Source organism: Homalodisca vitripennis, chromosome 5 (genome assembly GCF_021130785.1).
Source record: "Homalodisca vitripennis isolate AUS2020 chromosome 5, UT_GWSS_2.1, whole genome shotgun sequence".
NCBI lineage: Eukaryota > Metazoa > Arthropoda > Insecta > Hemiptera > Cicadellidae > Homalodisca > Homalodisca vitripennis.
In genome coordinates this window covers 63,145,320-63,159,981 of record NC_060211.1, presented here as the reverse complement: position 1 = coordinate 63,159,981, position 14,662 = coordinate 63,145,320, and the positions used below count along the sequence as shown (strand labels likewise).

The 14,662-nt window shown below is 33.8% G+C and overlaps 1 protein-coding gene across 16 annotated transcripts in view; it reads left to right on the top strand.

The window, feature by feature from the left end:
• The window catches only part of LOC124362306 (collagen alpha chain CG42342-like), a 535,020-nt gene that overhangs the window by 284,505 nt on the left and 235,853 nt on the right, over window positions 1-14,662 (top strand). For 13 of the 16 annotated variants that reach the window (XM_046816690.1, XM_046816694.1, XM_046816689.1 and 10 more), the window contains exons 2-4: window positions 6,341-6,411; window positions 10,545-10,580; window positions 11,972-12,007. In XM_046816690.1, the coding sequence (XP_046672646.1) occupies window positions 6,341-6,411; window positions 10,545-10,580; window positions 11,972-12,007 (143 nt within the window). The remainder of the gene's footprint in view (window positions 1-6,340; window positions 6,412-10,544; window positions 10,581-11,971; window positions 12,008-14,662) is intronic. The other 3 variants (XM_046816693.1, XM_046816687.1, XM_046816688.1) reach the window with 2 other exon arrangements.

Genomic DNA, 14,662 nt, shown 5'->3' with positions numbered 1-14,662 from the left:
CACCGAAAAGAAACTAAATATTCTAATAGTAATAAACTTCTTGTAGTAGTCGAGCTCCTTGCTAAGTATTGAGCATGCTGCACGACAAGACGTCTAGATACCAGGTCTAGTAATTATTTAAATAAGATATAAAATTCATTCTGTCATTCAAAAAATTAAAAAATCATTAGAAATAAAAAAGATGTTTGTGGTCACATTTATTCATGGTATTTTATATAAAATGTATGAGTATGCTACAACACGTTTTAAGCAACAAGCTTCGCTAAGATAGCATGCAAAATTTCAAGCCAACAGCTCAATTCATTCTCTAAACGTTCTACGGTCGTGTAGGCAGACGTATATCATACAGACAAGAACCTTTTACACCCCCTCCCCCCACCCCCCCCGGCATATTAAAAAAAGGATGTGTATTATGATGTGTATCTACAACGCAGTGCACTGAAATCAAATCTGTTGGGACCAAATTTTAACATTGACTTATACTCTAATTATTTTTATTTTTTTATGTTTAAGTAACCTACATGTGTTAATCTTGGACATTTTAAAATCTCGTATGGTTTTGCACAGCTTATTTACAAATGTATTTATTGCGCTCGTTTTTTGCCATCATTGTTACTCAAAAGACTAATTTTAAAATATTTGCCAACAATCAGCCAAATCCCATGGAGTAACATGCACCAAGATTGAACACAGGGTTGTTAATATAAAGAAAACTTCGTGCAAAGTTTAAAGTTTATAGGTTAGTTTGTGTTCGATATTATATCGTGTGGAGAGACAGATAGACAGAAATGAATTTTTCCAGTTTACGAATGAACTACAAACCAGCATCTGAACGAAGTGATCAAGGTGTTTGCACCAAACAAATATAAAAGGAAAGAAAGTTTGATTACCGAAACAAAACAAAAAAAGAATGTAACAATTTCTTCACTTTTTATAACCAATTTAGACTGTATGAAAGTTGTTATTCGCATTTTATTATGTATATTTTTTACGTACATAATTAAAAATTTCGACACTTAAGTACAGAGTATCCATTTTGTGTTACACCGCTAAGACAAATGTAAACTATATTTCTTACAAACGTGAACTGAACTAAGTGAGAAGTTTTTGTTTAAAAACACTGAAATATAATAGTTCTCAATATTTTATTTAATATTAAACATGTTTTATTGTGATTGTAGTAGGCATTTTTAACGATGTAATAATTTTATAATTATTATCAATAATCACTGTCGTTAGTGATTTAGTTTGTATAATATTACATTTTTTGTAATAAATAGAGATCAAAAAGTATTTTTGCAGGTTGAGGAGGAGTACCGAAAAACATTATACCAATGCATTCTACATTGTACCGAAGTCCTTCATTAACACACATTTTCTAACAAAATTTACAATTGTCTGATATTTCATTTATAAGATGCACATGGTGATAAGTTATGAGTAAAATAAAACTTTTATTTTTAATCTAAGGCCATTTAATGTTATTTAGTGGGATACAGACCTCACGCTCTTTGTATGAAGCTCAGCCGCCCACAATATTTGAATCTGTACCCATGTATGTTTTGCCGTAGGGAGGATGTCAATGTAATTCTATTTGCAGTTGTTGCATCACGTTTATAACTCAGTGACGTTCTACGCTAGAATATACTAACTACAACTCAACAACTTTACTACAGAGTTTTACCCTCCCAATTATAATATGACAGATAATCCCGCTCAATATTTACTGTATTCCAAGACAATAATCATAAATAAATCTCAGATTTCTATCATGATAAACCTAATTTTAGTAGTGAATTTTTGTTTTTGTACAATAAAATTTCATGCTGAACCGTGCAACTATTTGAATAAAAGTGTTAGTGTAACCAATTGGAAACGGACCTTTCCTTTTTATTTATTTATTGTAAAAGAATTATTTGTATGATGTTTTTCAAATTTCCACCTCGAGACCTATTTTAAAAATTAGACTTTCAAGAAAAAAAATAAACAGCTTTATTGATGGTACTCATTCAGTTACTTAACTTATTAAGTTTATTTAACAGAAAATTATGATAATGTGAATATTCAGGATAAAGTTATTTAACTAATAACATTGTTTTTCCTTGTACTTAAACTGGTTTACTGAACGGGTGAGATGAATAAAATTGAAGTAAAATCAATCACAGCCTTGATTCTCAGAAGCGATACACTCGCATTTGTACGGTATCAGTTATCAAATGATGACCACGGTTTCATGCAAAGCCATTCATTGAATTAGCTGTACACACTTTTAGTACTAATTTTAAACACATAATATGTTAGTTGCATGCGATTTTTCAGATGTATTCACGTTTGAATATCTTTCAACCGTTAAGGAATTATATATAAAATAATTAATTATCTTAACCGTATCCAGCCTATACATTCCAGTATTAAAGGACATGTTTTGCCACGTTTGTTACATAATATCAATACAGAACCAGACTCAAAAATCAATACTCTCAAGTACATAAAAAAACTAGTTAATAATGAGGAAATGTTTCGGCAACTTAAAAACTGTTATTTATGCATATTCCGTTATAAATACCTTTCTAATTGACTTATTTATTAGTAAATTATTTTCTATTAATATTTTGACATTCTATACTACCCTATTAAAAAAGACAAATCATTCTTACTACAAGTAAGTAATTAACTGCAATTACCTAACTGGTGCAAATTATCGGTCAACAAAATTTAAAACGCACGTCCCGTAATTATCAACCATAACTGTACAAATTACTTTATAATTCTTACACAAACAGAGAGGGCTGTTGGTTAGCCACAGAAGGGTTGGGAACAATAGGACTGCTCTGTCCGCCCTGCTGTGACCGGGGTTTTGTAGAGGGCAACACCGCGCCACGCCGCACTGGTGCGGACAATTTCACCTTTAAAGGGCACGACCCCAAGGCAACATCAGCCCACATAGCTTTGGACACGGTGGTGTCCTTCCTCCCACAATGGTGGGCTTATTAGGCCGTTAGTGTTTCTGAAGACATCTGCTGCCGTACTTTCAACTTATGTGTCGATGTTTCTGAACCATTGTAATTTCTTAACTATAAAACTACCATATTAATTATATAATATATATATATATATATATATATATATATAATATATATAATATTGTAAAATAAAAAATACCAATGTTGGTGGCAACTTTGATTTTGACCTCAAGAGTAATTTTGTTTTATTTTCCTGATAAAAAATATTTAATTAAGAAAATGGGAAGAAAAATAATCCTTAATTTATAATTTTGTAAAGTGGGGTGTCATTAGATAAGAATTCTTTTCAACAATGTTTAAGAGTATTACAATATAGTAAATTGTAAAACTGGTGATTTTGAACCCGTTAAAAATATTTTATGCTCAAATAATTAAATTTGGAGTCCTAAGTTTACATTAAACATGTTCCAACATCGATCTCCATTCCCCAAAAGTGTCATTTTGAGGCATTTAACAGAGCTGAAAATGATGATGCAGTTTTTTTTAAATTATTTTATTTTAGTCCAATTTTTTGTGTTGGGAAGTATGAAAAGATGTTATTATATAAATTTTAATTTTAATTGCGTGTATGTTTGAAAGGATTTAACGTTCTATTATACTGTATATAACTTGTGAATACTGGCTACAGCTTCCAAGGTATCCACATTAATGTCATTACATTCCAAATGGTTTATTATATTCCACGTCCAAATAAACCCAGTTTGCCTGATTACTCCCTCTAATAGCTCTCGGCAGCAATACAAATAATTACTTTGTATGCACCTTTAGATTATATTCCGTATATTAGGTGCGAAATACATTTTGTCAATTGCAGGCTTGAGAAAGGGAATAGTGGAAAGCTGTTACGGAAATGTGGCTTTCCGAATTCAGCTCAGTTCCCTCGTGAAGACACTTGATACTTCAGCTCCGCTATCAGATCGTGTGGTGGTGGAGGTGGAGGTGTACTTTATGTTGATTGTTATTGAAATCGACAAAGCCGTAAATAATAGCCGGATCCCGGTATTGGGAGAACGGTCAGCAATATGTGTCAGTATATTTACGGCACCTCGGCGCTGCGCTGTTTATTTACCCAGAGTTGGTTCGTGCTCCGCGCCGCGCCGTGCGATATCAGAAACAAACACAACCTTGTAGACACAAACATTTCTGTAGTTTTAGACTTTCCGAAAAGCCAGAGATTGCTTACCTTCCTTGAGCAATTCTAACACTGTTTGTTTGTTTGTTTGTTATTCTACTCGTACAAACAGTCTGAACATGCGATCTTCTAGATATCAAAATTGTTTGTTTATTTATTACTGAGCATGCTTATAAAAATGAAATTTGTATTTTATTTTCAACAGATAGTATTAACTCCCCAGTTATTTGAGTTGCCCTGTAATAGCAATATGGTAGTGTTCATCTACAAATATACTTGCCAGGATCTTTTATATTTATTTACAGTGTTGCTATGTTTCCCTATAGATACATAATATAACTAAATGTTTATACTTAAAAAGCCACAGTTTGACAAATAATAAATTATAAAACTAAGAAGAAGTTAAATAAGTATTCGTGGATTAAAGATAAGTTCCAGATTATTATTTGGTAATTGTTAGCTCTTATATGTAATTGTTATCTATGCAAACAATACAACGGTTTTTTAGTTTAGATATACATTTTTATTAATCTTAATAAATACCAACCACAAAACAGATTATAGTGATTTAGTTGACAGTTCATATTACGGCATAACAGTACTACAGAAATGCGAGAAAGTTTATTTTAATGTTGTCTGACTTCATTTATACATAACGTAAAGTTGCTGAAACACTTCCTGCACAAAGTACTCCATAATCATTACAGACGTTGACGTTTTTACTTCAACAATGTTCACCTTATGCGGGTGGGATACCAAAAAAAACGAGTAAAATTATTTTGTCTGCTATTATTAACTTTATTATATTTGAAAACTGAATTATTACAAAAAAATCATGAAAGATCACCTATTATAAGGTATCAACGTAATTTTATCGCAGTAATATTTTCCTGTAAATTGACCTACTAGAAGATTAATAAAATACGGTATTACACACTTCACCTTTAAACATTGAAGTAGTGTACATTCACTCAGATATATCATCATGACTGTGTCTAGTAGTAGTTTTGCGACACACTCATTATTATTTGCCAAGTAACGAGTTAATGGAATTTGAGTCATGCGATTTCAAGCATTTCAAATAATGCAGTTAATTTAAGAAGATGAGAACTTGTTTACTTTATAAGACACTCGAAAAGTATATTGGTAATACATTGTTGTACATGTACAGTTGTAGGAAAAACCTTTATAGTTTTAAGTCATCATGAGTTAATTTGACACTCAGTGCGTTTTTTAAAGGTTAAACAGTGTATTGAGCTGTGAGTATAACTTAATTAGGATACGGACTTAAGAAGGTAAGAACTTGTTTACTTTATAAGACACTCGAACAATATCTTGGTAATGCATCGTTGTACATGTACAGTTGTAGGAAAATCTTTATTGTTTTAAGTTATCATCAGTTAATTTTACACTCTATGTTTTTTTAAGGTTAAACAGTGTATTGATTGAGCTGTGAGTGTAACTTAATTAGGTGCAAACAGACAGCACACTAGTTGCTGTAATGAATCCACTGGGTGCACTCAGAACTACCGCAACATGACGCAGTCCGACTCGGTAATCCTATCAGGGGATCATAGGAGTCAAAGCGATGAAGCCGTACTGTACACTCAATCTCTTGCAGACATCTTGTGTGGGTGTTACTCTTATTGGATAAGCTTTTCCAAGAGATAAAGCTAACAGGGACAGTTTCCAGAATACATTTTTATTCTATGTGTACCAATAACAACGCGCTTAATTTAGCTTTTTAAAAATATAATATTTGCTGTTCTCATCAGCTCTTTCCACATAGATAGGAATAAGTAGCACCCAAGTCTCTACAGTGAAAACAAAAGGCTTGTCCTCCTTATTAGCACTGTAAGGCTTGTTCCCATTTTCCTCTGCTCAACCGATAACAACATGCGGGCTGACAACTCATCAGGGACATCTTTTCTTGCTTTTAATAACTCCGGTTTTTTCTGCCCGTGTTTGTGTTTTCTTCCCACCCATATCCATTGTCAGAACCTCTTGCACCTCCGGCCTGCAGCCTCCCCGTTTTAATCCGTCCACCCTCTCCCGATTCCACTCGAATTGCAACCCTCATCATCCACCCCGATTTAATCCTAGCTTCGGCCGCCCAGTGCTCACTTCTGGGCGAGTGCCCGCGGCAGGACCTGGAGCCTTGCTTGATAATTACTGTTTGTTGCAGGACCGCCCGGGCCGCCGGGCAAGCGGGGCAAGCGAGGAAAGAAGGGTGACCCAGGCGAGCCAGGACCCGCGGTAAGTGCTATAATATCGATCATGTACAGTAGAGTGGATATGTCATGAAGCGAGTGTGGAAGTCGTAATGGCAAGAATGTCGTGTGGCACCATTAGCATACGGGGACAGCAAGGCTCTCTGTTTCTCAATAACTGTGACCTTCTGACACGTATTTAAAAATGTTTGACCACTAAATATACTTTTTTATTAATGCCTTTCTATTTTAACTCTCTGGTAATCAAATTATATATTTTTTAATTTGAAAAAGATTTACCAAATTTAGTAAGTATTTTACAAAATTGTTACAAAGTACGGATAGTTAGTTGAGATGTAAAAAATTTAGCAACTCTGCAAATACATTTCCACTTTTTAATTAAAAAACTGTGACAGTAAAACTGTTTCCGAAACAAAATACGTTTTTCGGTGTGGAGTAGCTCTTTCGTGAATATTCATGGAAAGTTTTATTTCAATACATAAAAAGGGTCATTGAGAACACAAACATGTGCACAAGCTAAAAGAGCTGCATAATTTTTTTATATAACAATGGTTTTTTTTATTAATATAAGAGTAATACTGTGAGATATTTTGTAATATAGACCTACGGTAGCAACGCAGGGTTGCGCAACGTATTATGTTTTCTTGATGCCGTTATCCAATATTTCCTCTACAAACTGCTTCAACACATATCTACCCCACTGTGCAAATGTACCTGATATGTACCAATGAAAGTTGACAGAAACTTAAGGGACTGCAGTGTTGTTTTAGGCTTTTTAGTTAATTAAGGTGCATTTAGCCATTAGAAATAATTTTTAACGTACATTTCTTTCTGCTCCACCTTGATAATTTCTTGTCTGTGGGAGTGATGATCATCAAGGTGATTTTTAATTCTCTATTTTCGTGGGTGTATTAAATCATCGTTTAATATAATGTGGCTATTTGGGAGCATATATATCTTTATAAATAAAAAACATGATTATGGAAGTCTAGACCAATTGGCTTTACTGTCAAAATTGAAAATTTTAAATAAAGCTAACTACATTTATTAACACGTAGTAACTATTTTTAATTGAACGATCCATCGTTCATTATTGACTTAATGAAAGTTATAACCATACTTTATAACCCAATATTATTTCTGACACACCTAAGATCTTAGAAATATTTCCATTCGACAAATTCATCATTAAATTTAAAGATCATCTTCAGATACGAGTAGATCTCTCATTTTCATTTATTCATGTAGTAGTTAGTGTTTTCTATGCGTTCATTTCAAAATATGTTGATTATATCGTGATGAACTATTGTAAGAATGTTTGTCCTGTGTCAGTAAATTAAGAAACACTCACTTTAAAACTTCCTAACCAAAGTTTTACATTTATAAAAGTCATTGAAAATTTCGAAAGATTTTTAATTACACTCGATGTATATTAATCGATGTTGCTAAGTGAAATCGATTTCATATCTCTTTCATCGGTTTTTAATCAGCCTGTTGTCACGGAGCGACTACACCAAGCAAAGGAGCAATATCATTTAATAGACCAGCCACTCAATCTTGTCCTTGGACTGAAGTGAGTCGCTGGTGCCATCAATCTAGCAACACCCCTCCAATGCTGGCGACACGGTATCAATATCTAGCGACAACTGCATCACTGCCACCGCCGCCATCCGATTAATTTCTCAACGCCATTAATCATAATGATCGATCTATATTAATCGATGTTGCTAAGTGAAATCGATTTCATATCGTTGTCAGGAAGTTTTCTAGTCTGTTGTCACAGAGCGAGTACACATAGTAATATCGTATATAGAGCAGCCACTCAATCTTGTCCTTGGACTGAAGTGAGTCGCTGGTGCCATCAATCTAGCAACACCCCTCCACTGCTGGCGACACAGTATCAATATCTAGCGACAACTGCATCACTGCCACCGCTGCCACACAATTAATTTCTCAACGCCATTAATCATAATGGTCTATCTATATTAATCGATGTTGCTAAGTGAAATCGATTTCATATCGTTTTCAGAAGTTTTCTAGTCTGTTGTCACGGAGCGAGTACACTAAGTAATATCTTATATAGACCAGCCACTCAATCTTGTCCTTGGACTGAAGTGAGTCCCTGGTGCCATGAATCTACTCGTAGCAACATCCCTCCACTGCTGGCTACACGATATCAATTTCTAGCGACAACTACATCACTGCCACCGCCGCCATCCGATTAATTTCTCACCTCCATAAATCATAATGATCGATCTATATTAATCTATGTTGCTAATTAAAATCGATTTTAATCGTTGTCAGAAGTTTTCTAGTCTGTTGTCACGGAGCGAGTACGCAAAGTAATATCGTATATAGACCAGCCTCTCAATCTTGTCCTTGGAATGAAGTGAGTCCCTGGTGCAATCAATCTAGCAACACCCCTCCACTGCTGGCGACAAGGTATCAATATCTAGCGACAACTGCATCACTGCCACCGCTGCCATACGATTAATTTCTCAACGCCATTAATCATAATGGTCGATCTATATTAATCGATGTTGCTAAGTGAAATCGATTTCATATCGTTTTCAGAAGTTTTCTAGTCTGTTGTCACGGAGCGAGTACACAAAGTAAAGAAGCAATATCGTATCTAGGCCAGCCACTCAATCTTATTCCAGGACTGATGTGAGTCCCTGGTGCCATCAATCTGGCATCAGCCCTTCACTGCAGGCGACACGGTATCAATATCTAGCGACAACTGCATCACTGCCGCCGCCATCCGATTGATTTCTCACCGCCATTAGTCATAATGATCGATCGCCTCCAATAAATCCGAAATCTCGTCTCCATCGGTTGCCAATTCTTGTGGACTGGTCGTGGAATTTGATTAATTTTCCTTATCGATAACCATATTGAACCATTCTTATTGGAAGCTACTTATCGTAGGATTCCCATCTCGAAGTCACAAATGCTCCAAACCAACGTAGATGTTTTAGGCATTGGTCTACATTCTGCATTGGATTACTAGAATTACCTTTATTTCAAGTATTTTTATTTGATTTACAGTTAAAATATCTAGCAAAATTGAAAACTAAACCTGTTTGGTGTTAAGTTTATATCACATTATAACAAATACTCAATTATTACTTATATGTAAGTTCATGTACAACCATTTTTGAGATTCTTTTTTTATTTAATTCCAACAGATTAAGTTTATTCTGGGCCAACTGTTTAGTCCAAGTGATTTGTTGTTAGTTAATTAACAACCGTATCTACCACTGTTGTATTACAGCTTACAATAGCCTTTCTCGCATTGTGCTTTAATCAGCAACAAACAGCTTTGATTAACAGACGATACTGCATTCACCTCTAATTAACCTTCATACTATCTGCAACCTAGTTCTTTCTCAAATTCGTGAATGAAGTATATAGTATGAAGTTATACACTAAAACACATATCGTTGCAGGTCAAGACAATAGTAGTAGTGCAGAATATTGCAAAATCATCTGAAATACACAAGAGCATCCAACAATGGTCTGATGGGATCTTTTGCGTTTTAATTTCCTTCTAGACCTCGCACCAAACACTATTGCCAGTTTTACGAGTAATAAAAATTACTGACCCCTTTTGTTATCAGGAAAAATCTTGTGGTGAGCAACGATGTGACAACCCCGCCTCAATTTTCATCAGTTTATCTGGTTGTGGACTGCTTAGTAAATAAATATTGCATGTTCAAGAACATTACTGTTCTAAGCCCATTCGTTGATGTTCCACTTCAGAGATTAAGAGCCTGTAGAAAAAACATAACCTAGTCATAAATAAGCTATTTAACCCAATTAAACTATTCAAAATTATTTATAATCGTTTAATCAGTGTCACTTAACAGCAGTAGTACATTGAAACTACAACTAGACTACATTACTCTGAATTATGTGTTATTCCACTAAAAAAACTTTAAGACTAATACAAATTTTTAAAGTAATTAATCCTTATAAAAACTTGTTGTTAATCCTTATAGAATTTTGTATGTTTAGTACTTTTCACCAGTTTATGTCTCAATAAAGTGATACAGCAATGCCTTTTTACAAATCTCCTGTTTTTATTTTTATTATATTGTTTTAAATACCTCCATAATATTTGTTTATTTCTTTATAATTTGTTTCTTTTATTTTCAGGGTCCATTGGGTCCTCCCGGGAAGAATGGTTTTCCGGTATTTATTATTTTATTTTCATTTAGTTTTATTTTCTTTTAGTTCTAAGTTATTTACTAATAATAAGTTGTATGTTTACGAGTCATTTATTTTATCTTTAGATGAGAAATAAAAACTATGATTTTACACGTTTTATTAATTTTATTAATAAAACTATTACGTCCAATTACCACAGCTGAAATTCCAAACTGGAAACAGGCTCTTTTTTATTTATTTGTGTAATAGGTACTTCCAATATTACAAACAGCGTTCGTTACTATTTAATATGCATAATTATGTATTTGTATCTAAAAGTATACATACCGAAGATAATTTTAAAAAATGTGCCATATACCTTAAATAGCTGGATATTTGGAATTTCAAATTATATAACGAAATCGTCATAGTGTGTTTGTTCACATTTATTCTTATGCCCAAAAGTTGTGGAGATTCATTAAATTCTCCCGGGACGTTTATACTGTGTTTACGTTAAAACGAGCACACACGCTTCCACATAAATCCTATGTGAACAGTTTTAATCCCAGATGAAATACGACTTTAATTATTATTTTTATACTTAAATGGCATTTACATTTCAGTTTCATCATAATCTATACTTTATGTACGTAATACACTTACTCATTGTTCGTGTCAAACGATTTCGGAAGTGTTTGACTAAGGATAGTCAGTCATTACGTCATCGATTCAAACGCTTCATCACTCACAACATCGATATCAACGTCTCCATTGACAGTGACGTAGCCAGAGAAGGGAGTCTATACGGCTTTTAACTCACCTTTATACAGGTAAATTACAAAAAAAATTACTATTCATTGAAATTTAATGATTTAGTAAGTTTACGTTGTAAGTCTTTCATTTGAAATCCTATTAGCTAAATAAGTCTGGTCAGTTTTATAATATCCTTAGCTAATTTATTTACTTTATTATGTTGTGAGAACACAAATAATACTACGATAAAAGAAAATATACAATGAAAAATATTTTTAATTGATGGATTTTTCTTTGAAATGTCTATTACGTTATTTGTACCGACATTTTGCTTTCAGTCATTATCTAAAAATTGACTGTAATTATGCAAAATGTTTATCATAAATTGGTCTACTAAAATCACTTTAACTTGATTGTTTGTACAGATTTTTAATCTGTATATATATATATATATATATATATATATATAAGTTTTGCCTTTCTGGGTACATAATTTGCAGGAATGAATAAACGTTCTTTAAAGGTTTTTCTGAGATCTTTAGATTCTATTTTTACTTTGGCATCCAATAAATGCATAGCATTTTTTCTGGCTACATCACTAGAATCACGATCGAAGCATTTCCCCCTCCAACCAGCACACTCACCCCCTGTTGGGCCCTCTGTGACCCCTTGTTGTGTTTCAGGGCCTAAAAGGCGCCAAGGGGGACCGGGGTTACATGGTAAGCGTTTCTGGTAGTCTACCACTAACCCGGCCCTAGACTAGTTGGTTACCATTTACCACTAACTCCTTTACCGTATTATGACCCCTGCCTGCCGGGTGATGGTGATAGACTTCTAGTTTTCTTCTTAAATAACAATTAACCCCATTTTATGTACCTTATATTGTGTTTTTGATTACTATTCTCTTTTCCTAATAGTCAATAGCGATTTCTGGTTACAAATTGTACTGGATGTAGAATAGCTGTGTGTTATTTTTCATACTCTTTCTTTAAGGAATGATTGTGACTGACCTACTATTGACTAGAGAAATATAATCTATCAAATTAGATCTGTTTAGATTAGATACTATCCTACTAGAACAGCATATCCAAACTAGATGTACTTCAATGTGTTTTCCGTTGACTATTTATAGGATGTGTACATGTGAGAAGATCATTAGCATATTTAAAGTGTTGCCAACATTATTATGTATTATCCATATCAATTTACTTTAGCCTTCTACAAGTTTGCTAGGTGGTAAACACCGAGTTTACTCTTTTACACCACTTAAATACAGTAAATTATGTATTACTTGTTGTTTTATTTGGAGCCGTCAATGAAAGTGATTATCAATGGACAAAGAAAACTATGCTTAAATTGAAAAAGCAATTGTAATCGGTATGCGTGTACGGGGTGAGATAAAACCAGACAGAACCTTATTTGTGAGAGCTTTAAGAAAGTTCCTTTATTGATGTAATCGGCAGACCGTCCGTCCAACATTGGAATGCACTCGTTATATTGGAAAATTAAATTTACTGTTTCCTCGCCTTTACCCCCTTAATCCTATTTGGTATAAAGCAGTTGCAAAGTACGCTGTTAAACATAACAAATCGAGATATTTTGTGAAGTATTATTTTAGTGCTGTATCACTCAGCCATTTGTTCAACTAACATAGTTATTTCAATATTGGTGTATTTTTAATTACGTAATTTCCATTGTTAAATGATATAATTTTTCATGTCAAAGATTTTTTAACCATGCAGCTTTGTTTGTTGCTAAATCTGCTATACTCTTCAGTGGTAGTAAACATTGTCTTCAATCCAGTTCTCCAACGTAAGGGAAGACTGGAGTTGTTCGAAGGTTATTTGCTACAAGGAATCAATGCGTAAGACTGTAGAACAGTTGACGTTTCCCGACGTCGTCCTCTAAGTATTAAAGTTCCTGTTTACCTTAACTTTCCTAAATCTCAATAACATGATTTGAGTGCATATTGTGGCCTATTAATTTACACCTGATGTACTCATAATTATGAAAATAATAAACCAAGAATTCCTCTTCCATATAAAACAATAGAAACTGTTTTACGGGGAAAAGAAAGAGATTTTACTAATTTAAAACACGAGTTGAGAAAGAATGAAATATTACAGAATGAGGGGGTGGTAATGGAAAAGAACTAGAGTGAGGAAGTGAGATAGAGAGCGAGTTAGAGAAAGAAAGAAAGAACGAGAGAGAGTGAGAGAGGAAGGGAGGGATAAGGAGAGAGGGTGAGCTACTAGCAAATGTGTTGTCTCCGTCGACTCACGTCAACACTACTACAACTATAATAAATACTATTTACGATCTAATAACACACAATACGTAATTACGAGTACTTTACAGAGGTTTCAAAGTCGCGGAAATATTTAACATTCAACATTGCAAATGTATTGCAATAATTTAATTTCGGGAATTTTTTCATGTTGTTATTATAATTACCACAAAAGTTATGCAAATGGGTCTCCCATAATACAATATTAAAAAGTGCCTTTGAGCCTGTAGCCTTCAGTAAAGTTTATGGATGCCACATCACAGACAATCACCAAAAAGGCTGTAATATATTTTTAACCTATAAATCAAGAAAGACCATAAAGATGGTACAAGCAGAAGCTTTTAACGATCATAACAAAATATTATACTAAATTCTCATTATCCATTAAGACTATAAAGTAGGAGCATTTTCGAGTTTTAAAATAGTACAGTTTATAGCTCACCTATAGAAAAAGTCGCAAAAAAATTCAAAATATGTTACAACTATTACCCAGGTAAGCTAATGTGTTGTGTATTTTGATATTGTCCTATATAAGTAATCTGTTAGGTACAGTTGAGGAATTCAACAGAATTCATAAGTTTATGCTTTCAGGAACATCCTTATATTAGTAACTGTCATAACTTCCCTACATAAAAATTTCTCTTAATAAAACATTTTAGATTTAAATCAAGGAGTACCACTACCTCTTTCAAACCTTTATTATTAAAAACTTTACCTGAAACTGGAAAAGCAACAAGAGATTGTAAAGCGATGTACGGGTAATTCTACACTAATATACTAACGCTAAACACACACTAGTATATCGCTAACGTTAAAACACTTGAGTGCAGTGATAATCTTCAGAATCAGTTTATCTTGAGCCCGGCGCAGATATGATCGTCAGAGGGCGGTGTCTGGTCGGGAGTTGTGGGTGGACATGAAGGAATCACGGAAACATAGTGACCACTACGCCTACTGCTTGTATCTTGAGATCATCGTTAAGATGAGAATAAGTGAAACACCTGCATGATTTACATACGGACGGGAGGCTTGCAAGAAATCACTGTCTCTGGATAGTGAATTAATTTTTTAAACAAGGCTCCCAGTT